Below are 22,059 nucleotides of genomic sequence, written 5' to 3'. Positions count from 1 at the left end.
TGGTCTCGCACTCCTGGGCTCAAGGGAACTGTCTGCCTCAGCCTCCCAAAGTGTTGAGATTACAGGCATGAGCCACCACGCCCTGCGCCATGTTGTGCTTTTTAAAGACTTGAGCCTTTCGCTTGATTGTCTCCCAGATTAGTTCATTCACAGCCCACAAGAACCGTTTCTTAGTTTCAATCCAAAGCAATCTCACTAGGAAACATTAAGTGTGGTAGGGATTTGGAGTGTGAGTACACGGGTTTGAGTCCCTGCAAAACAGCTGTGTGGTCTTATAATGGCCACTTACCTCTCTGAGCCTCAACTTTCCCTTCTTTAAAAGGGGAAATCACTCCTTTCGAGGTGATTTTGCGGTTGCAGAAGCTCTGTGCAGTGTTAACAAACATTAGCTATTATTAGCTACTCTTTCATTGTCTTGTTCTGCCACAGCTCCTCTCTGCCAGTGTGGCTTTTGGTTGGAATTCGCTGTCAAGAAATTAGAAGAGGCCACTACACACTCCTTACCAAATTCTCTTTGCTGTATGACCTGCTAGAAACTTAAGCCCCGAAGCCTCAGTTATCCTTTTCTTATTTGCTTTTCACCCTTTTTAAAGAATAAAATATATACAATATTGAATACTTCAGTACTTCAGAAATATAACTCATCTGGTAACTGCAGTTTTAAATATATATAATAAATATACATAATACAAAATTTACCATTTTAATAATTTTTAAGCATACAGCTCAGTGGCATTAAGCAGATTCACATTGTTGTGCAACTATCACCGCCATCCGTCTCCAGAACAGAACTTTTTCTCTCTTCCCCAACTGAAACTCTATAAGCATTAAACAGTAACTCCCCCTACTGCCTCACAGCTACCATTCTACTTCTTGTCTTTGGATTTGACTACTGTAGGTACCCCATATAAGAGGAATTATGCGTATGATTGTATATCTTCTTCAGAGAAACACCTGTTCAAGTCCTCTGCCCATTTTTTCAATAAGGTTCTTTATTTTTTGTTGAGTAATAGGACTTCTTTACATATTATGGATATTAATCCCTTATCAGATATGTGATTTTCAAATATTTTTCCCATTCCGTGGGTTGCCTTAGCAGCTATATTTCTTGACTTTACACCTGTTTATTCAAACAAATAGTAACTTGTGCCTGCTATGTGAAAGACATTGTGTTAATGACAGAGCAAAAAGGTTCAATTGACTTTCATACCCTCTCTGTCTGCATTTGACTTTGTCATGCTATCAGAACCATTCCCAATTGATTGGAAATTTTTTTTTTAAAATGAGTAGATCTTTGAAGGCTTCTAAAAGGAATTTAGTTGGCTATTTCAATTATCTCAAGTATCTGAAAAGTGAGATCTTAGATTGGGCAAAACTGGAGAGCAGTGAAACCTGAAACTAAAAGAGGTGGTCACTGTGCACACACTCACATACACAACATCAGACTTCCAGCAAAGGCTTCCTGACATCTGCACGTGTGTGAAAGGAAATCATCCTTCCACTGACACCAGTGCTCGCTGAGGGGAGATCAACTTTGGATGTTATGTTTTATTGCATGGTCTATTGTTCTAATCAGCTGACAAAGGCCATGAACCTTGACCCTGGGACAGCAGACCATTGCAGGGGTCTTAACACGCTTTCCTGACCAATGAACAATGCGACCTGTTTTAATCAACCGTGGACATTCTGCCTTAGCTACAGTGTGCTTGTTTTCAATCCTTAGCATAATCACTATAAATTAGAACTTCAAAACTCCTGACTTCTTTCCCCTTAGCACTCTGCTCAGTAAATTTCTTCACTGGGGAGTGTTCCTTTGCCTGCTAAATTAATAGACTTGGCCTTTTATCCCCCTTTCTGGTGGTCTTTATTTCACATGACATGTGGCTGAAATCCTACTCCTAACTGCAACAAGTCAACACAGAATACACATATCATATGCCGTTCAACTACTCCAAGGCTTAGCAGAGATACTCTCACTCATCCATGCATTGCTGTAACTAATCCTGTTCCTACAATCCTCAGAAAATTTAGACAAATGCCAGACTGTTTTCAAACATATCTTAATTTAGCTACCTAATATACAGATATTTGACCTCTCTAGAATGCTTTTCCTTCTCGAGTTGACGTTTCTTGAAAACCACATGTACAGGACTTTATGTAATTGTTCGGCTGCATCTTGAATCTGCTTTGCAGCTGATGGTTGCTCACATACACACACACACACACACACACACACACACACACATCCCCAGAAGTATGCATTTGTCATTAAAGGCATTTGTCACTGCCTTTAATGTCCTGCTGAAGCCCAATAATCCAAATTTTCAACATAGTGAATGAAATTTGCAGAATCACTGCTCAGGAGCAATAACATTATACACAGGAAATTAATGCAATTACAATATCTTCTGCATGATGATCTCTGTTTCCTTGTTGCTTTAGCTAGTACCAAATCACCCAGAGAGCCTCCTTACTGTCTATAGCATCAGTTAAAAAAAACAAAAAAAACACCACTCAGGGTTTCTTCCTTCACAGAATGGAATGGGACAGATACACCATGAGGCACAGGTAGAGATCAGCTAGAGAAAATGAATCCGAAGCCAGGACCTCAAAAGGGAGCACTCGCCATCCATTCTTTTTTTTTTTTTTTTTTTTTTGAGACGGAGTCTCGCTCTGTCGCCCAGGCTGGAGTGCAGTGGCGCACTCTCGGCTCACTGCAAGCTCCACCTCCCGGGTTCACGCCATTCTCCTGCCTCAGCCTCCGAGTAGCTGGGACTACAGGCGCCCGCCACCACGCCCGGCTAATTTTTTGTATTTTTAGTAGAGACGGGGTTTCACCGTGGTCTCGATCTCCTGACCTCGTGATCCGCCCCCCCTCGGCCTCCCAAAGTGCTGGGATTACAAGCGTAAGCCACCGCGCCCGGCCTCGCCACCCATTCTTTAACAGTTCCTCATTTTCCTTCACAGACCCGCAGGGTGGCAATCACACTAAGGAGGAAAACTCACTCCAAGCCACTGCTTCTTAGTTGCCCTGTAAGCCTGGCTTGGGCAGATCCCGTGCTGGGAGCCTGGCTGATTTTATTACTGAATACAAGTCACATGTGTAAGGCACTAAATATCAGAACAGTACAGAGTAGTAAGACAGTGATCTGGGGGTCCCTCCTGCCAATGGTGTGCTCCACCCCTTAAGGTGAATTATGTACTGTGGTGATGAACTAAATGTTCCCTTTGCAATTTCCTTGGGTATCAAAATGTATTCTGTTCTTCAGGGTTGAAAGGTAAGCCCTTTCTCACCAGCTCCACTTACTGGGTTTACCCTGATGTGTCTATTCCTCCTTCAGCATTTGAGGCAGGTTCCCACCTAGACACAAAGAGGTAGCCATCCTTAGAAGAGAAGGAAGATTTTTTTTCTTCTTTACTTGATGTGGATGCTTACTCAAGGGAAGGAAGCTGAGCTTTAAGTTTTAGTGACCTGATTTCTTGTGTGTGTGTGTGAGATTCCTGATTTAGGTCCATTGTTTTTGTTGTTGTTATTGTTTTATTTTCTTTAACTGTGTTTTTAAAAACATAAGGAGAACATTTTTATAGGAGAGATTAAGTAGCAATGTCATTCTTAGCATGATCTTCATTTTCTCTCTTCCCTTGTTTCCTTTTGATACAGTTCCAGACATTTTAAAGACAACTGCGGCTAGGAACCTTTGTTTTCCTAATGATCTTGTTTCTCTTTACTATCAGTAAAAACCTCCCTTTTGCCCTTTTGCATGAATATTCGATTATTAAAAATGGAGATCTGGTCCAGAGTCAGTCAAGGGGATGAATGCCTGGGTGAGAATTAGTGGAGGAACAAGCAGTAAAAGCCATTCAAGTGGCTCCCCCAGGGACTAAATCTAGAGTCAAGGTAGGGAAGCAAGATGAGAGCTTTGAAAGGGGGTGACATCCGGGAATGGCTGAGAAAGTCAATGGCCTCTTGTCCTTTTATTTTCCTCTGCTCTTATCTGAGTACTTTTTGTGTTCTAAGTCTGTGGATTCAGCCCTCAAATGGTTGGCAGAAAGGTCCCTCTAAAGACAAGAATTCTGCTCCATCTTTCTCCTTTGTTTCAAAGGCTGACTCTTAATCATGCCTCCTCCTTTATTATCAGGAATTTCATGTTGCTGTCTCCCTGATATTTGGAATCTAGAGATGGTGAGTTATTTACAGTGGGTGAGACATCAGCCTCCAATTGTTTGTATCTGTAGTGGTAATTACTTACACCAGTTTGTCAGCATTCACACCTGAATTATTCTGTTTGGTGGTATGTCAATGTCTAGAGATAGCTATGATCACACAAAATACAGTTTTTTCTTGTGAAATCCTAACTTGGTCCATGGAAATTTTTTTTGAAAAAACACAACAAAAGATCCCGTCCACCTCCCTCCCACCCAACTCCCCCATATGTTAACTGGATGGAAATATTTGATTTGAGTGTGGTATCCATAGGACATTCTCTCACCTTGACTTTAAACTGGCTCATTCAATAATGTGTGTTTCTCAAGGCCATATGGACCACTTTCTCAACAACCTCTATTTCCCACCCAACTTCCCAAATACTGTTCTTCCTTCTAATTTTTCCTTTTTTGTCCATCTCTCTTCTTTCAACTGCAATGTATTTTTGATGGTCAACCACTATTCAGGTTGTTTTGTTACCGATTGTCTTAGATGTTATCATTAAACATTACTGTGGAATCGTTTCCATTTTTTTCTTTAAATTTTTTATGTTTATAAAGTCTTTTCATTTAGCTCATAGTCCTATTTAGTTCAAGACCTAGAGTTTCAAAGAAGAGTTTCAAAGATCACCCTCTCTTTCAGCAATATGTGAGCTCCTGAGAAAAAAATGTGAAAGTAATTTATTTCCACACAAAACATTATTTGAAACACCAAGGAATTCACCATTAAAAGGGAGTCAGAGGTGAATTCTGCAATATAATTTTTCTGTTCAGCAAATTTTGATTTTTTGCTAATTCTTTAAAGTGAGAGATAATCTATTTTATATCTTCTCTCTTGTTTTAAATTTACCCTTCTTTGACGGGGTTTTTCGTTCTCCCTTCTGGGTCAAGGAGTCCCAGGTCTGCTCTCACATCCAAGTAGCTGCAAGTCACAGCGTTTCAAATTCAACAAGCCCCAGGGAAATAGTTCAAGAAGCTGGGATGGGGACAGGATTTTGAAGCAAGGGACTGATGTCTGGCCCTGGCACTTGGAAATCAGCCTCACTGCTTTCAAGACCCACCCTGGATAAGGTCCCCAGTCTACTGGTGGCTGGAATCTCCAGACTTCAAGTAGGACCACTTGACACCATAGGACATTTTAAAATTTGACCCTCCCCTCCAGTCAGCCTTTCCTTCTCCTGAGTTGACCATTGAATGTTTTTGCATCCACTCGTGGGAGAAGATGCATACCCTCTCACACTCTTAAAAATTTATTTTAATTTATTTTTTTATTTTTATTTTTTTTTAGAGATGGGATCTTGCTCTGTCACCTAGGCTGGAGTGCAGTGGTGTAGTCACAATTCACTGCAGCTTTGACCTTCTAGGTTCAGGTGATCCTCCCACCTTGGCCTATAGCATATCTGGGACTACAGACTTGCACTACTATGCTTTATTTTTGGTAGAGATGGGATTTCACTATGTTGCTCAGTCTGGTCTCAAACTGCAAGACTCAAATGATTCTCTCACCTTGGCCTCCCAAAGTGCTGGGACTACAGGTGTGAGCCACCGTGCCCGACCTCTCTCACATTTTTATCAAACTCCCTGACCGAATGTTGCCACCATGGACCCATGATGTCCATGGCCATCTTCCCTCTGCCTTCAGCTCTCTTCTCTCAGATACTTTCATGGCTGGATCCCTTTATTCAGGTCCTAGCTCAAATGTCCTCTCCTTCGATAGGACTTCCTGACCACCAGATCTAAAATAAAAGACCACCACCCTCGAGCTTCCATAACTGCTTAGAACACAATCAGCCATGCCTGAATCATGTATAGACACATCTACAAGAAACAATATCCAGATACCATACCAGACATCTTCCCCTGGGTGTGTATGTTAGACATAACTGAATCCTCAAAGCAGAGGGAAAAAAAAAAAAACAGTTCACCTTTTACTATTTACAAAATAATAGGGAAATATAGACTTACAAGTTTACAGAGCTTTCTTTTTTTCTGAGAGGGAGTCTTGCTCTGTCACCCAGGCTGGAGTGCAGTGGCGCCATCTCAGCTCACTGCAAGCTCTGCCTCCCGGGTTCACGCCATTCTCTTGCCTCAGCCTCCTGAGTAGCTGGGACTACAGGCACCTGCCACCACGCCTGGCTAATTTTTTTTTAATTTTTTATTTTTAGTAGAGATGGGGTTTCACTGTGTTGGCCTGGATTGTCTCAATCTCCTGATCTCATGATCCACCCACCTCGGCCTCTCAAAATGCTGGGATTACAGGCGTGAGCCATTGCGCCCGGCATGGGAATTCCAATTACCTTCAACTGTGCAGGAGCAGGAGCTTTGTAATATTGCACATCCAAATGATGAATGATCATTCTTGATAAACCCGAATAATGCGCTCATTTTAATTTACAAATTCTTAACATTAGTAACTTCCTATATCTTACTTGGTGGGTTTCTAGTTGTATGTAAAAATAAAAATCTACAAATTATTCTGCCCGCCTCGGCCTCCCAAAGTGCTGGGATTACAGGCATGAGCCACCCTGCCCGGCCAGAGATTTTTTTAAGTAGATAAAAATAGATAAATGGCTGGGAAAAGGGATATCAATTAGTACAAATAGACTGCAGAGCCATCCAGCAATACATATCAAAAGCCTTTAAAACATTTATATTGTTTGACCTAGAGATCCTAATTCTAGAATTTGTCCTTTGGAAATATAATCAAGATATACATATGATGTTAATCACAGCATTACTTATAATGATGAAAAATAGAAGAGGCCAGGCATGGTGGATCATGCCTGTAATCCTAGCACTTTGGAAGGCTGAGGTGGGAGGATCCCATGAGCCCAGAAGTTCAAGATCAGCCTTTGTCTTATTCACTGCTTGATCCTTAATGCTTGAACAGTTTCAGGCACTTTATGGGTACTCTATAAACATTCGAGTGAAAGAGAAAGAATCAATGAATGAATGGGTGAATGAACAGAAAATTAGTCGTCCTCAGTGTCTTAGTCCATTCCTGCTGCCATAACAAAATACCCCAGACTGGGTAATGAATAAATAAGAGAAATGTATTTCTTACACTTCTTGAGACTGAGGAGTCCAAGATCAAGGCACCAGTAGATCTGGTGTGTGATGAAAGCTCATGCTGCTTCTTAGCCGGGTTCTTCTTGCTGCATCCTCACATGCTCCCTTGCACCTCTTTCATAAGATTCCTAATCGCACTCGTGAGGGCTCTGGCCAATGAATTAATCCCCTCCTAAAGGCCCTGCCTCTTAATACTTTCACAGTGGGAATTTGAGGGGACATATTCAGACCATAGCTCTCAGGTTAGGACAGTGGGAATTCCTTTGTCCTGTGCCCACCTGGGGTATCAGCCCTCTTTCTCTCATCTGTAGCCTGCTGAGGATTGGAAGAAAAATTTTCTCAAGATTAAGAATCATCAAAATGGAGTAAACCCTGAAATATGTCCATCAAATTAGGGCTAACAGTTTGGAAAGTAGTCTAGATACCATGTCACTTGAAGAGTAATTGAAGGCACTGAGAATGTGTAAGAGAAGATTTAAAGGGGAGAAGAAATGTAGCTGCTTGCAAATACTGGAAGTGTACTCAGGTGGAACCATGAATTTATTCAATAAATACCCACTGAGCCTCTGCCATGTGCCAGTGACTGACGTAGGTACCAAGAGTACAAAAAACAGGATTATATAATATGTTTGACTCAAGAGGAAATACCAAGGACAGGTTGAGAGAGGTTTGGAAAGGCAGATTTGAATGCATCATAAGGCAGAGAGTCCAAATCAGCATTTCCTAAGGCACATTTCATGGAACCCTAAGATGTACATTTCTGTTATATGAGAAAAGGATCCAAGGCCCAATAAGTTTAGAAAATCTTGAGGTAAGGCTGGGCGTAGTGGCTCACGCCTTAATCCCAGAACTTTGGAAGTCCAAGGCAGGTGGATCACCTGAGGTGAGGAGTTCAAGACCAGCCTGGCCAACATAGTGAAACCCCATCTCTACTAAAAATACAAAATTAGCCGGGCATGGTGGCGGGCACCTGTAGTCCCGGCTACTTGGGAGGCGGAGGCAGGAGAATTGCTTGAACCTGGGAGGCGGAGGTTGCGGTGAGCCGAGATTGCACCACTCCAGCCTGGGAGACAGAGTGAGACTCTGTCTCAAAAAAAAAAAAAAAAAAAAAACAAAACAAAAAAAAAAAAGAAAGAAAAAAGAAAAAGAGAATTTTGAGGGGTAGAGTTTTTTTCAACTATAGCAGCACAGGACTACTGTCTTTTTTTTGTTTTTTTTTTTTTAAGAGTCAGGGTCTTGCTGTCACCTACACAGGAGTGTATTGGCACAATCATCTCTCACTGAAGCCTTGAACTCCTGGGCTCAAGTGATCCTCCAACCTCAGCCTCCTGAGTAGCTGGGGCTACTGGCATGTGCTACCATGCCTGGCTATGTTCTTTCTACTTTTGTAGAGATGGAGTCTCACTATGTTGCCCTTGCTGGTCTCAAACTCCTGGCCTCAAGCAGTCTTCCAACCTCAGCCTCCTGAGTTGCTGGGATTACAAGCGTGAGCCACTGCAGCAGGCTCAGAGTCTTAAATATACTATTGTGTACTGTAATCTCCTAAAGAGTGATGTGGCTCCTTTCCCTACATTTTTTGACCACAGGATACTTCTTTTTCTAGGCCTAGAATTTCATGGGATGAGCATTAGGGAGAGTTATTCTCTACATGACAACATTCACCTTCAGAACAGGAGGCCTGTAAGCACAGATCTACTGTGGCATGCCCCTAGACAAACCTTGGCACCACATCCAATGGATGCCCAAGTCTTCATTCTGAACCACTCATATTGACCCAGTCCTCTCACCTCATCTCCCTCACTTCACAATTTTTCCAGTTGCCAGTCTGCATTCACTCCTTCTTTCCATCCTTGCTTTGGGCTTAGCTTTAATGAACCATGCCTTGTATTTCTGCTTCTGACTTGAGCTCCACATAACAGAGATTCTGATTTCTTCCCCTAAGCTCCCTGGGGTCACCCTGGGTAAAGCTTCCCTGGTTCCACTGTTCCATCTAGCTCACTGTACATACAGGAGGGAGACCCAGACAAGGAGTAAGCAGGTTCTCACATCAGGAAGAGCTTGGGTAAAGCTTGGGCTTTCTCATGTTGAAAGTCTTACTTGGTCTTATTTTCTGCTACCTACTTGACAGGTCTGATTCTGTAATGGCTTCCTGCCAGGCATAATTTTAAATACTTTTGGTACCTGGGAAACCAGCTATTTCTGTAGACTGTATCATCTTATTCATCCTCACATGAAACACAGATACACTGCCACACAGTTGAGAAATCTTTCACACGATGAGATCAAGACACTCATTGAAGGTCACCGGGCGAGACTTCTGTGCTCCAGTCGCATGAATAAAAGTGCATAATGAATTGGAAGGTTTGCATAAAATTCCTGTGGGAGAAATTATTGTGACTTTAAACCATACTCCTCAAAGCCCCTCCCATTTTTGGCTTCTTACCTTGTAACTTGGGTTCTCATTCCAAAATCCAGTGATCTCATTGATTGCAGCACTTCGATACAGCCCATGTACTAGAATAAGAAGTAAAAAAAGAAGAAGTAGGACAAAAATTCCAAGAAGCTGTCTCTTAGCTTCACAGCAACTTCCCGGGAAGCACCTAAAATCAGCTTGTGCTATCAGGTTACATTTGCACCCTCTGCCTACCATTGTTATTTCTGACTATTAATGGACACATGCCTAAAGGTTCAATTCAATTACAAAACACCAGTTAAATCCAAACCATAATATAGATAACGCAAGTAACAAAGACAAATGTGGGTTCAGTTATTAAGAGCATGGGCTCTGGGGCCAGATCATGTGAACTTGCATCCTGGCTTTACTACTTCTTAGTTATGGAACCTGAACCTCAGCAAGTTAACTTTTGTGCCTCACAGTTTTGTCATTGGTAAAATGGGGATACAATAGGAGTCGTTAGGAGAGTGAAATTATTTCCTACATGTAAATAAAGCTTTTAGAACAACGCCTGGTACATACAAAGGCCCAAATAGTAGAGGAAGCAAAAATAAATGTGAGATAAAGAATACAGGAATGTCAAATCTTCTAAGTGGATAGAACAAGCATATAAATGCATAGAATACCAAACTTAGCAATGTAAGATCTTATCATCCTTTGCAGCTGATTTAAATATTAAGGGGGTTCTTGAAAGGACAAAAGTCATGTGCTGCATCAGTGATTAGTATGGTTATCTCGAACACCATGTATTGCAAAAGGAATTGTGATTTATAAAGCTGAAAGATGGTTTATATTTAGTGTGGCAGCAGTGAGGATCCATGGCAGGCTGCTGGCAACAGCATGATGCGATTAGATCTGTGTTGGAGGAGGCTTAAGTCAGCAGCAGTATGAAGGTGGGTTAATGGTGAGGGAATAAGTTAGGATGATCCTGTGGAGAGGGAAGTAATGACAGCCCACACTGAAGAGGGATGGTGTCAATAGGAAGGACGGGACAGATTCAAGTGACATCATGGAAACAGGTACTACAGAATTCGGCAGTTGATTTGATATGGAGAATAAGAGAGAAGGATGAGTCAAGGATGACTCACTCAGACGTTTCCAGCCAGAGTAGCAGAGGGAACAGTGATGCCATCGACAAAAACAGGAAAGCCAGGAGAAGGGAAGATGATGAATTGGTTTGGGAGCCGTTGACTTAAGGCACTGCTGGGGTATCCAGGAAATAACAGGCTGGCAGCTGAAAATTGGATTCTGGAGTCCTGAGAGGATTCAGCCTAGGGACGTGGACTTAGTAGTCTTCTGTATAGCTTTGCCAGGTGAGGCTGTGAGAGTCAATCCTCCCAGAAGAGCTTTGGTTGAGGAGGGAGAGTGCTTCTTTGAGAATTGCCCTAGAAATGTTACTAAAGCTAAAAGGTCCAATTGAAAGTGATCTGTTGTCTCCTCGGAAATGATATGCTTCCTGTTTAGCTTTCCTTTGGAGGCTGTCCAGCATCTCTATGCTTAGGAATGGCAAAAACACTGTCAAAAGATGTCAGGAGCTGGTAGGGAGGGGCACCTACCCAGACACTTGTTGTATAATAGTATTTCTTTTTTTTTTTCTTTTGAGATGGAGTCTCACTCTGTCACCCAGGCTGGAGTGCAGTGGCACGATCTTGGCTCACTGCAACCTCTGCCTCCCAAATTCAAGCAATTATCCTGCCTCAGCCTTTTGAGTAGCTGGGATTACAGGCGCATGCCACTGCACCTGGCTAATTTTTGTATTTTTAGTAGAGACGGGGTTTCACCATGTTGGCCAGGCTGGTCTTAAACTCCTGACCTCAAGCGATCTGCCCACTTCGGCCTCCCAAAGTGCTGGGATTACAGGTATGAGCCACCGCATCCTGCTGTATAATAGTATTTCTGAGCAGATTGTGCAGATAGAACTCCTTGATGCACCAAGTGCTGCCTGGAGCCTGGTGCTGGGAAGAGCATGCTGGCCGGGACAATCACCCTGCCAGTCTCATCCAGACTCCTGTTAGTCACACTCAGTTACACTCCTCTTGGGATCTCTAGTACTGAAACATTTTGGGTATTTTACTCTGTCCCCATCACACTTAACTTCCCAAGCCTTGGGTACCTTAAGGAAGTGATGTCTAGAGATTTCTCTTCAACCTTTAGTGTTATTAGGAGAAGAAAGCTAGATATAGGAAGTAGGTTAGAAAGCCCATCTCAGAATTGTCAAGAAAGAAGATTCCAAGCATCCAAGCTCCATGTCCAGGTGGCATGAAAAGATTGTCCCTATGTCTTCACTGACTGCTCTGGGTTTTGGTGCCTTCCAGCGCCCTCTTCCACCCCAGAGCCTAGGTCTTGCATCCCTATATCCTGCACTCCTGGCCCTGGAAAGAATGGACTCCCCACACAGGCTGGGGAGCAGGCCTGAGTCCCCTCCAATACCCCCAGGAGGCCTTGTTGGTGAGGAGGTGGGTATCATCTTTCCCTTTAGCTGTAAATCACTGATTGAAGACAAGGTGATACCAACTGGCCTATCAGTGCACACTTTTTGAAAAGGTGACCAAGCACCTGCATTTTTCACACTCTGCCACAGTGGTTCTTCAAAATTGCATATCGGTTCATGTTCCTCCACCATGTGAAACCCCTGGCATCTATGATCAAAACAAACTCGTTACTATAAACCCCTAGACCCTGGGGTTCCTGGCCCTGGCTCACCCCTTCAGCTTCATCAGTGTCACTGTCCCCTTACACACTTTGCTGCCACATTGGCCTCCTTTCTACTCCTCAAATACACCCCAGCTCTTCCCTGCACTTGACATTCCCTCCGCCTGGCTCTCCTACACGGTTCTGCAGGACAGACCCCTTCTCATCTCTCAGGTTTCAGTTCAAACGACACACCTCAGAGGCCCCCTCCTGCCACCCTTCATCTCAGCCCCTATTCATCACTGACTGATTATTGGTTTACTTGTTAATTTGCTTGTCTAGTACCTCTTTTTATTCCTTTGGCTATAACCACCGTAAGAGTAAAGATCACAGTCACTGCCATATTCCCTGCAACAGTGCCTAGGATCTGGTAGGCACTCAATAAACACTTGTTGAAAGAATGAATGAAGCATCTTTTGTTCAATTCTATTTTACCTTTACAATGAGTGGGGACTGGGGGGAGCCGAGGGACTGAGGGAGGTGAAGACTTGGCTGGTCTCTCCACCCAGGAGTATAAGAGCACCAAGGACTCAGCCTTAGGTGCTACAGGCCAGAACGATGTCTTTGCAAGGTTTCTAGATTTCTCAGCAATGTACTTCATGTTTGTTATTTTTGTTGTTCTTCATTTTGGAGTGGCGACACACAGCCTAGACAGAGGAGGTTTTGTAGTGAAGTGGGAAGCTGGCAAGAATGTGCCCTACTTCTCAGGCGGGCTATAAGCTGTGGGTGGGAACAGCCCTGGATGATAGAGTTGAAAGTGGGAACTTTAAAAGGGAAGGAGAGTAGGTTGCATGTCTGAACAGGAGGGGGACAAAGGGACAAACAGAAACAGCTGGAACAAGGACACCCAAGGCTGATCAAGTTTGAGACCCACGTGAGAAGAGTGTCAAAGTGAAGGCTATTCTCAGCCCAGTTATTAAATAAGTTGCCATTCATTTTGCTTATCAATGAGGAGAGGAATTTTTCGTGTCTTGGGGGTGAGAGGAGCTCCTCCACGGTTTCGTTCTTAATCACACTTCATGGTTATAACCACCTTATCTGCTTTGGACTAAGGCAAGCCCAAGCACGGCTTCAGGACCCCCTTCCCTTTGTGTGAACCTCTGTTTTGATTCATACACTTGTCTGTCAGCTATGGCACAGGTGACTCCTGCAAGCTTCAGTATGATACAACGGAAGTTTCTGGAAAAACATGACTCATGGCCTGAGATGATTGACAATGAGGACAAGTCCCCTTCCACTGTGGGCATGTGTTGAGAAAAGCACAACTGATTTTTGCCACAATTACCCCAAAGACAAGAATGGAGTGGGTCTTCCCATTGACTCACACAATCCATTTCACTTAAAAACCACCGCGGTGAGGAAGCGGGGAGGGAGCAGTGCATAAAAATACTCCGCCCACTTCTTTCTTTAGGTGTTTGATGACTGCATAAGCAGATACTGGCTGAATATCAAGGCCCGAGAGAAGAGAAGTTTAGTTTGTTAGCTATAATCTAGAGATGACAATACTTCTCACTCATGTATTAAATGCGGATCTGCATAAGACATGGGCTCTGTTCTTAAGCAACCTGGCCCCATTCAGATAGGACGACCATGAAAAGAGATGATTTATCTTTTCTTTTTATGAGGTTAGTCATTGTTGCTAACTTTATTTAAGAGACGAGGAAATGGAAGCCTATTAAAGAGAAGTGCCTGGCTCAGTTTCATTTATTTACTGGTACTGAATCAGGGTTTATTCTAGAGTCTGCCGTCCATTGCTAGGACCCTGTATAACAGAAAAAGTGAAAAGAGGAGTTATCCTGCTGGCTGCCACTACCCTCTCTTTGGTCTACCCAGGAACACAGTGACACAGTGTCGAGACGGGGGACCACAACGGTAACAGCAGATGTGAATCCAAACTGCTCTGGGAACTGCAGGAGGTGAGACAGAGGACACTCCCTAATTCCCCACCCTGTGGTGAGGAGAGGACACTGAAGACCTTTATTTGGAGCCTTACAGGAACGGTGGGAAAGCAGCGGAGCTCAGCATTACTCAGACAACCTGCCCATTCAGCCCCTGGCATAGGTTTACCTAACTCCCAGCTTGCTTCTTCCCTTTATGCCCCAAGGCAGTCATAATATTTTTGTACTGTCTGAGCTACAACCACTCGCTCCCAGGGAGAGGTGAACAGCCTATTTATGGCCATGTGTATCTTGGGCTTTGCTCTCCAGAGAAGAAATTACTGGGATTTTCAGAGAAAAGGAATGATGGTTACTTATGGGAAGTCTCATCCTAACTCTCTTACAGAATGATGACTGCAAGCATGTTACCTAAAGAAAAAAAGATACATATTCTCATACTCTTGGAAAGAAGGTCTGCAGGATAATAAGAAACTAACAGTGGTTGCCTTTGGAAATGGGAGAGAGGCAGGTTTTTACTTTATGCTTTTGTACTATTTGTACAAATAAGTGTAAACATACTTATTTTTAAAAATAAGTAGTAGTATTAGTTTAGATTTGAAAAATAAAATAAGCAAAGCTCACCACTTCACCTATAAGAACCACAGTTTTATTGAGTAGGGTGAAATCTCTTTTTATACGTGGCTTATTCCCTTTCTCAGAATATACCTGCATCTTGGCTAGGAGTATGGGAGAATATTTTTCAAAAGAAGTTTAAGGCACAGGCCCTGCACTTGGTAAGTTTATAATTAGAGTGCTAAGACAAGGAAGAAAATCACTTCCCAGCTACTTGGGAGGCTGAGGCAGGAGGATCACTTGAGCCCAGGAGTTTGAGGCTGCAGTCAGCTATGATCGTGCCATTGCACTCCAGCCTGGGGGACAGAGCGAGACCCTGTCTCTAAATAAAAAATAAGTAATGAATTAAAAACAAACACTGAAGAACAGTATATAATCAACTATGATATAAGGAGGGTCTGACCTTCATGCAATAAATGTTCAACAATGGTAGAGGCCACCAAAATGGCAGGAAAACACAGCAGGATATTTCTGCCACCTTTAAATAATTTTTAGTCTTTCCCATTTAAAAGAAAATGGGAGATTAAGAAACAGGGACATTCCCTTCATAACCTTGAAACATTGTCTCACTTCCTTCCTTTCACTCATGCCTCAACTCACAATAGTAAAGTCTCTGGCCTCATTCTAGTGAAACTGCCTGAGCAAACCAACTACTTCCTCAAAGTTCCTTTAGTGAACGACTTTTGTTTTCCTACTCACCTATCGGGGTCACCTACTGCTGTTGACCTTTACTCAACCCCTTCATTTTCCTCTGAACCTCTCTTCTTTAGCTTTCCTGAGAACATTTTCTCCAATTCCTCATCTTTCTTCTCTGACTATTCCTTCTCAGTCTCCTTTGCTAGTTTCTTATTTTTTAAAAACAATGGTTCCTTCTCTTCTCTCCCTATACCAGTGGTTCTCAACCCTCACTGCATATTAGAATCACTTGGGAAGTATTAAAAATTCTGATTCCTAGGTTCTACTATAGTCTAATAAAATCAGTCTCTAGCACGTACACTCCTTTGCTTTCAATTACTACCTCATGTTCATGCCACACACATTTTTAGCCCAGGTTTTCTCCCACCTTCAGATGTGTATCAGCACATGAATATTCTAATTGCATCTCAAATTCAATACATTCAAATTATTCATCTACTGACATTTCTGATCTAAACCAATAGTATCACTATCTACCTAATTACATAAACCAGAAAAGTCAACTCTTACTTTTTTTTCAAATCCATCAACCAATCAAGGGGCAAGCCCCATCCTTTCAATCTCCCTATCATCGCCATAACTTCCCTGTCTTCTTCCCTAAACTCTGCACACTACCCCCAGCATTTACTATCCAAGTTTAGCACATTCTGTCTCTCAATTGCAATACTGGGGTCTCACATCATATTCGTGGGCAAAGCGTATGAATTCAACTGCATCCATTTGGCAGGCAGAAAGCGAGAGATTAGTCCCTTTGTTCATCTCCTCAGTCTTTCAGCCCTATTTGCCAGAGAGCAGGGTAACCACCTGCCCCAGAGAAAGAGTATCTGAATTTATGGAGAGTTAAATAATGTCTTGTGTTTCTGTTTGCAATAATAAATATCTTGTGCTTCTGTTTGCATTTCTGGAGACATACTCTGCCCCAAAGAAAGAGTATCTCTCCCTAAATGCAAACAGAAACACAAGACATTGATTCTGACAATTGATCATCCAGATGCACCGGTGTTGGAGATTTCAAGGATGATCCAGTGTATTCTTTATTCTGAGTTTTATTCTACTGTTGACTTTAGAATATGGTCCTCCCTAAGATGGGGTTTCTGGTGTCCCACCTTTTGAATCTTTCTTTCCCAGTGCAGCCAGCACGTTACTAAAACACATATATGGCATGTTATCATTCCGTCCTATCCCCCAATCATTCTCACTTAAAACACTCCCAAGACCCCCATCCTTAAAGCAGAGCTTCCCAAACTTTAGAGAACTTCAGAATCACCAGGGAAACTTACAAATCAGATTTTAAAAATAAAATTCCCGGGCTCTGAGAGATTCTTCTTCAGTAAGACTGTGAAGCTGCATTTTAATAAGCACTCAGGTCCTTCTACTACAGGTTGTCCAGGAACCACACTTTGGAGAAAACACCAGTCTTCAGGAAAAGATCCAGCTTTCTTAGAATGATGTACAGGGCCTCTCATGATTTGGCTCCTGCTGAACTCTTTAGCCTTTTCCTCCCCGCATTTGCCCTCTCATTTTGCACTCTAATCATTTGCCTGAACTCACCATTCACAATTCAGAACAACCCCTTCCTTTGCACCTTCCTCTTGAAATGTCCTTCTTATCCATGTCCATCTGATTAACACCTACTCATCATTCACAAGGAAATGCAAAGTCACTTCTTTTATGAGATCTCTCCTCTTCTTCCCCATCCCTACCTGCAGCCTTGATCTTCTTTGGGCCCTCTTCTATACTCTGTATGAACTTTTAGCAGACCTTTAATAAAACTTCCTTTGCTAATATGGAACTACTTCTTGGTCAATGTGTCTGTATCTCTTTTATAGCAAGAATGGTGTCTGTTTCTTCTTTGTATCCTCTGTGTAAAGCCTGGATCAACAATATTCTTGAGATGAGCAAATAAGATATGGCTTGAGGTAACTTTTAAGAAAGAATGGGATATGCATATAAAAACAATCACATTAAGGACTTAAATAATATTAGCTGCTCTTTCAAATTGAATCTCATCTAACTTAGATTTCCCAAAAGAATAATCATAAAGGCCAAAAACTCAACACTTAATAATAAAGATATTAATGAGTAAAGTAAACTTGATATAAGAAAGTAGCTAGATTAGGACAAGCTTGGAACCATATATGGCCTACAAAAAGAACAAGGCCCAAACCAATCATTCCAGTCCCTCGTTACCATTTGGGAAACCAGACCCTGTGATTTTTCAAAACAGGTCAGAAATCGACTTTATTTGTAAGTTTTCCGAATTTTTAATTCCAGCAAGTCACAAGGAACAATCCAAAATGAAATTAATAATTTCATTTGTAATATGTGATCAAAAATAATAAAATACTTATGAATAAATCTGATAGAATAAGCTTACACTTTGAAAACTGAAAAACATTGTTGAAGGAAATTTAAGAAAAGTGAAATAAATGGAAAAAACATCCCATGTTCATGGATCAGAGGACTTAATAATGTTAAGATAGTAATACTCCCAAAAGCTGATCTAAAACTTCAACAGAATCCCTATCAAAATCTCAGATGGCTTCTTTGTAGAAACTGACAAACTGATCTTAAAATTCATGTCTAACTTCAAATTCATGTGTAATTTCCTTAAATTCATGTGTAATTTCAAAATAATCAGCACAATCTTGAAAAACAACAAAGTTAGAGAATCCACATGTCCCAATTTCAAAACTTACTGCTCAGCTACACAATCAAGATAATGTGGTACTAGCATAATGATAGACATATAGATTAGTAGAATAGAACTGAGTCCAAAAATAAACCCTGCATTTACTGTCAATTGAATTTTGACAAAGGTAACAAAAGAATTCAATGGAAAAATGACATTGTTTTCAACCGATGGCACCAGAGCAATTGTATATAAAAGTTGGACCTCTATCTCATACCATAAGCAAAACATAAACTCAGAATGGTTACAAGACCTAAATATAAGAGCTAAAACTGTAAAACTCCTTAAAGAAAACAGTCATAATCACAGGACCTCAGAATAGGCAATGGTTTCTTAGATATGACACCAAAAGCACCAGCAACCAAAGGAAATAAATATATAGGTTGGACTTCATAAAAATTAAATTATTTTGTGCTTCAAATGACACTAAGAAGAAAGTGAAAAAACCACTCAGAGAATGGGAGAAAATATTTGCAAATGATATATCTGCTAAGAAACTTGCATCTAAAATATATTTAAAAACTCTTACAACCCAATGATAAAAAGACAAATAACTCAATTTAAAAATGGGCAAAAGATCTGAACAGACATTTCTCCAAGAAATATATACAAATAGACAATAAGCACATGAAAAGATGTTCAATATAATTTACCATTGGGAAATGCAAATCAAAGCCACAGTGAGGTACAACTTCACATCCTCTGGAATGGCTATAATTTAAAATACAAACCAGCAAACTGAAAATAAATGTTGGTGAAGATGTGGAGAAACTGGAACCATCACACATTGCTGGTGGGAATGCAAAATGGTAACGCCACTAGGGGAAACAGCTTGGCAGTTCCTCAAACAGTTAAACATAGAATTACCGGTATGACCCAGCAATTCCGCTCCTAGAAATAAACCCAATAAAATTGAAAGCGTATGTCCACACAAAAACTTGTACCTAAATGTTCATAGCAGTATTATTTATAATAGCCAAAAGGTAGAAATAAACCAAATGTCCATCAACTGATGAATGGACAAATGAAAGGTAGTATATCATGCAATGGAATAGTATTTGGCAATAAAAAGCGATGAAGTATTGATATATGCTACAGCATGAATGAACTTTGAAAATATTAATTCTAAGTGAAAAAAGACAATCATAAAAGACTGATTTTATTTTATTTATGTGAAATGTCCAGAATAAATAAATTTGTAGAGCTGGAAAGTAGGGCTATGTGGTTTTTGGGGAATGGAGTGTGACCTCTAACGGGTACAAGGTTTCTTTGGGGGTTGATAAAAATGTTCTATAATTGGTGATAGTTGCACAACTCTGTGAATATACTAAAAAACCATTGAATTGTATACTTTAAATGGGTGAATTATATGATATGTGAATTACATCTCAGTAAAGCAATTACCAAGATGCAACAACAACAAAAGGAATCCAAACAAGCAATATCTGCAGGCAGTGTGTGATCCTTGATATAAACTATTCAGGAAATATGTATGAATGGATGAATAATGGATAAATGAATGAGGCATCAGCAGTTACTACAGTTTTTTGAAATATTCTGTAGCCTTGAGGTGGAGTTCATTGCTCTTCCTTTGGGGTCCCAGAACATCTTGGTCACACGTCTAGGTTGCAGTCACCCTGTGGTGCTGCAATTTATCTGTTCCAATGTCTATGCCTCCTGCTGGACTATGGGCTTCTCAAGGGCAGGGAGTGAGTCTTAGTCATCATTATGCCCAGCACCTCTTACAGTGCAATTAAATTATTTATTTGAATGAACTAGCCAAGAAATGATGTTCAGGAAGTCTCAAAATAACCTGCATCCTAACTGGACCATTTGTAATGTGTTCCTTCTTAAAGGGGTATATTGTCAATTAAAATAATCCTGAAGTTAAGCTGGCCAAAGCCCTCCTTGTGCCAGGTTTGAGTTAGAATGTGGGTCGTGTAAGAAGGGAATGGAAAATCCTTCCCCTTTTAGTGTAACACCAATCAAATGAAAACCTGGGCAGGGTTTTGAAGCAGTGGGAGTAGGGGATCTCCTGCCCTGGAATAGGGAAGCACGTTTAGAGAGAGCTCAATAAGATGGACAGAGAGATGAGCTGCTTGGAACACACCTTTAAGGAGGAGGTGCAAGTGGTCTTGGCAAAAACTGACTTTTCTTAGGAATAATCTTATAGCACCTTTGAATGCTATAATAATAGCATTATATAATAATATGTATATTATAATCTATAGCATCAAGGAGCATAGAGCTGCTAACACTTTCCATTTCTTCACTATTCTCTGTCCTCTTTTATTTGCTTTTCTACAGAGCACTTACTGCTGAAATTATTATGTATTTGTTGGCTATCTGTCTCCCCTACTAGAAGATTAGTAGCAGAGAACAGGGAGTGTTGTATCCCCAACACCTAGAACATAGTAGACCCTCCAAATACATTTTTGTTGATTGAATCGAATATATATTTTTAAAATACAAACATCTATTTTTGCTGAAAGCTCCTCCTTCTGCTCCGGGTTTAAAAGCCTGAAAATCTGGATTTGTTCAGTCGTTCACATTGGAGACTCAACAACCAGGAAATTTCAACCCTGTAAGTCATTAGTCATTATAACGATGGAACCTTCTAACAGTAAGTTGTGTGTTCTGTTTGCTCTTACAAAAGGCAGATCTCCTTTCTCCAGGGTTCCTGCCCAAGTCAAAAGTCAGGGTTGTGAAGTGAGCAAGGCCTTTCACTTGGCCCAATCCATCTCCTTCGATGTCTTTCCCTGCTAAGTGGACTCCACCCCAGCAGATGGAGAGAGTCTCCATTGTCTCCATCCCCAGGATTCTATTCCCAGTCCGCCTAAAGTAAGCTGAACCAAGCTTGTGCCTGCTTCCCCTTTGCCTTCCGCCATGATTGTAAGTTTCCTGAGACCTCCCCAGCCATGACTCCTGTACAGCCTGCAGAACTGTGAGTCAATTAAACCTCTTTTCTTTATAAATGACCCAGTCTTGGGTAGTTCTTTATAAAAATGTGAGAACAGACTAATACACTGGGAAATGAGCTGCCTACAACTGTCCAAAGAAATCTTTCGATTTCTCTGAAAAAAGTACTAGTCATCTGTGGGCAAGGAAAGTATGACAACCATCTGCATCCCGTGAGGCAGCTATGCACTGTCTCATTCCAACAGTCCTACTCCCATTGCAAATCCCTTACACGGGGGAATTTCTTTGAACTAAGAGAGATTTCATCTCTGCCTACAGACTTGAGCACAGACAAAGTCACCCAGCTGGAGGTCATCACTGTGGCAAAAACTATACTGATAGCATTTGGAGAGCTATGACTTCTCCTAGGAATAACTTTGCACCAATGTGTTGGGAGCCACAGATGGCTCTTTCTGCTGCTGGGCGTGGCCAGAAAAGTTGTGCTATGTGATTGGTCACGTGTTTTTGCACAAATAGAGATGTATATTCTGTTTAGTCTCAAAAGTATTATATCATTTGATCCTCATAATGAAACTGTGATGAGACCTGAATAGGTAGGTGATCTCCTTTTTTATTTTTATTTTTGTAGAGATGGGGTCTCGTTATGTTGCCCAGGTGATCTCAAACTCCTTGCTTCAAGTGAATTTTCTCACCTTGGCCTCCCAAAAATCTGGGATTACAGGTCTGAGCCACCACGCCTGGCCCTGATGCCTTTTCACAGACGGAAAAACTGATTCTCAGAGGTTCAATGCTGTGCTCAAGAGCCACAGGGCTGATTAATGGAG

General features: G+C 41.5%; 1 protein-coding gene across 1 annotated transcript in view; it reads right to left on the bottom strand.

Annotated features, from left to right (window-relative positions):
• SHC4 (SHC adaptor protein 4) overlaps nt 1-22,059 on the bottom strand; it is a 136,984-nt gene that overhangs the window by 89,960 nt on the left and 24,965 nt on the right. The window contains exon 2 of the mRNA XM_055279042.2: nt 9,716-9,786. Coding sequence (XP_055135017.2) covers nt 9,716-9,786 — 71 coding nt within the window. The remainder of the gene's footprint in view (nt 1-9,715; nt 9,787-22,059) is intronic.

The sequence above is a fragment of the Symphalangus syndactylus genome, chromosome 5, assembly GCF_028878055.3.
Source record: "Symphalangus syndactylus isolate Jambi chromosome 5, NHGRI_mSymSyn1-v2.1_pri, whole genome shotgun sequence".
In the NCBI taxonomy this organism is placed as follows: Eukaryota; Metazoa; Chordata; class Mammalia; order Primates; family Hylobatidae; genus Symphalangus; species Symphalangus syndactylus.
This window is presented reverse-complemented; position numbering and strand designations above follow the sequence as displayed.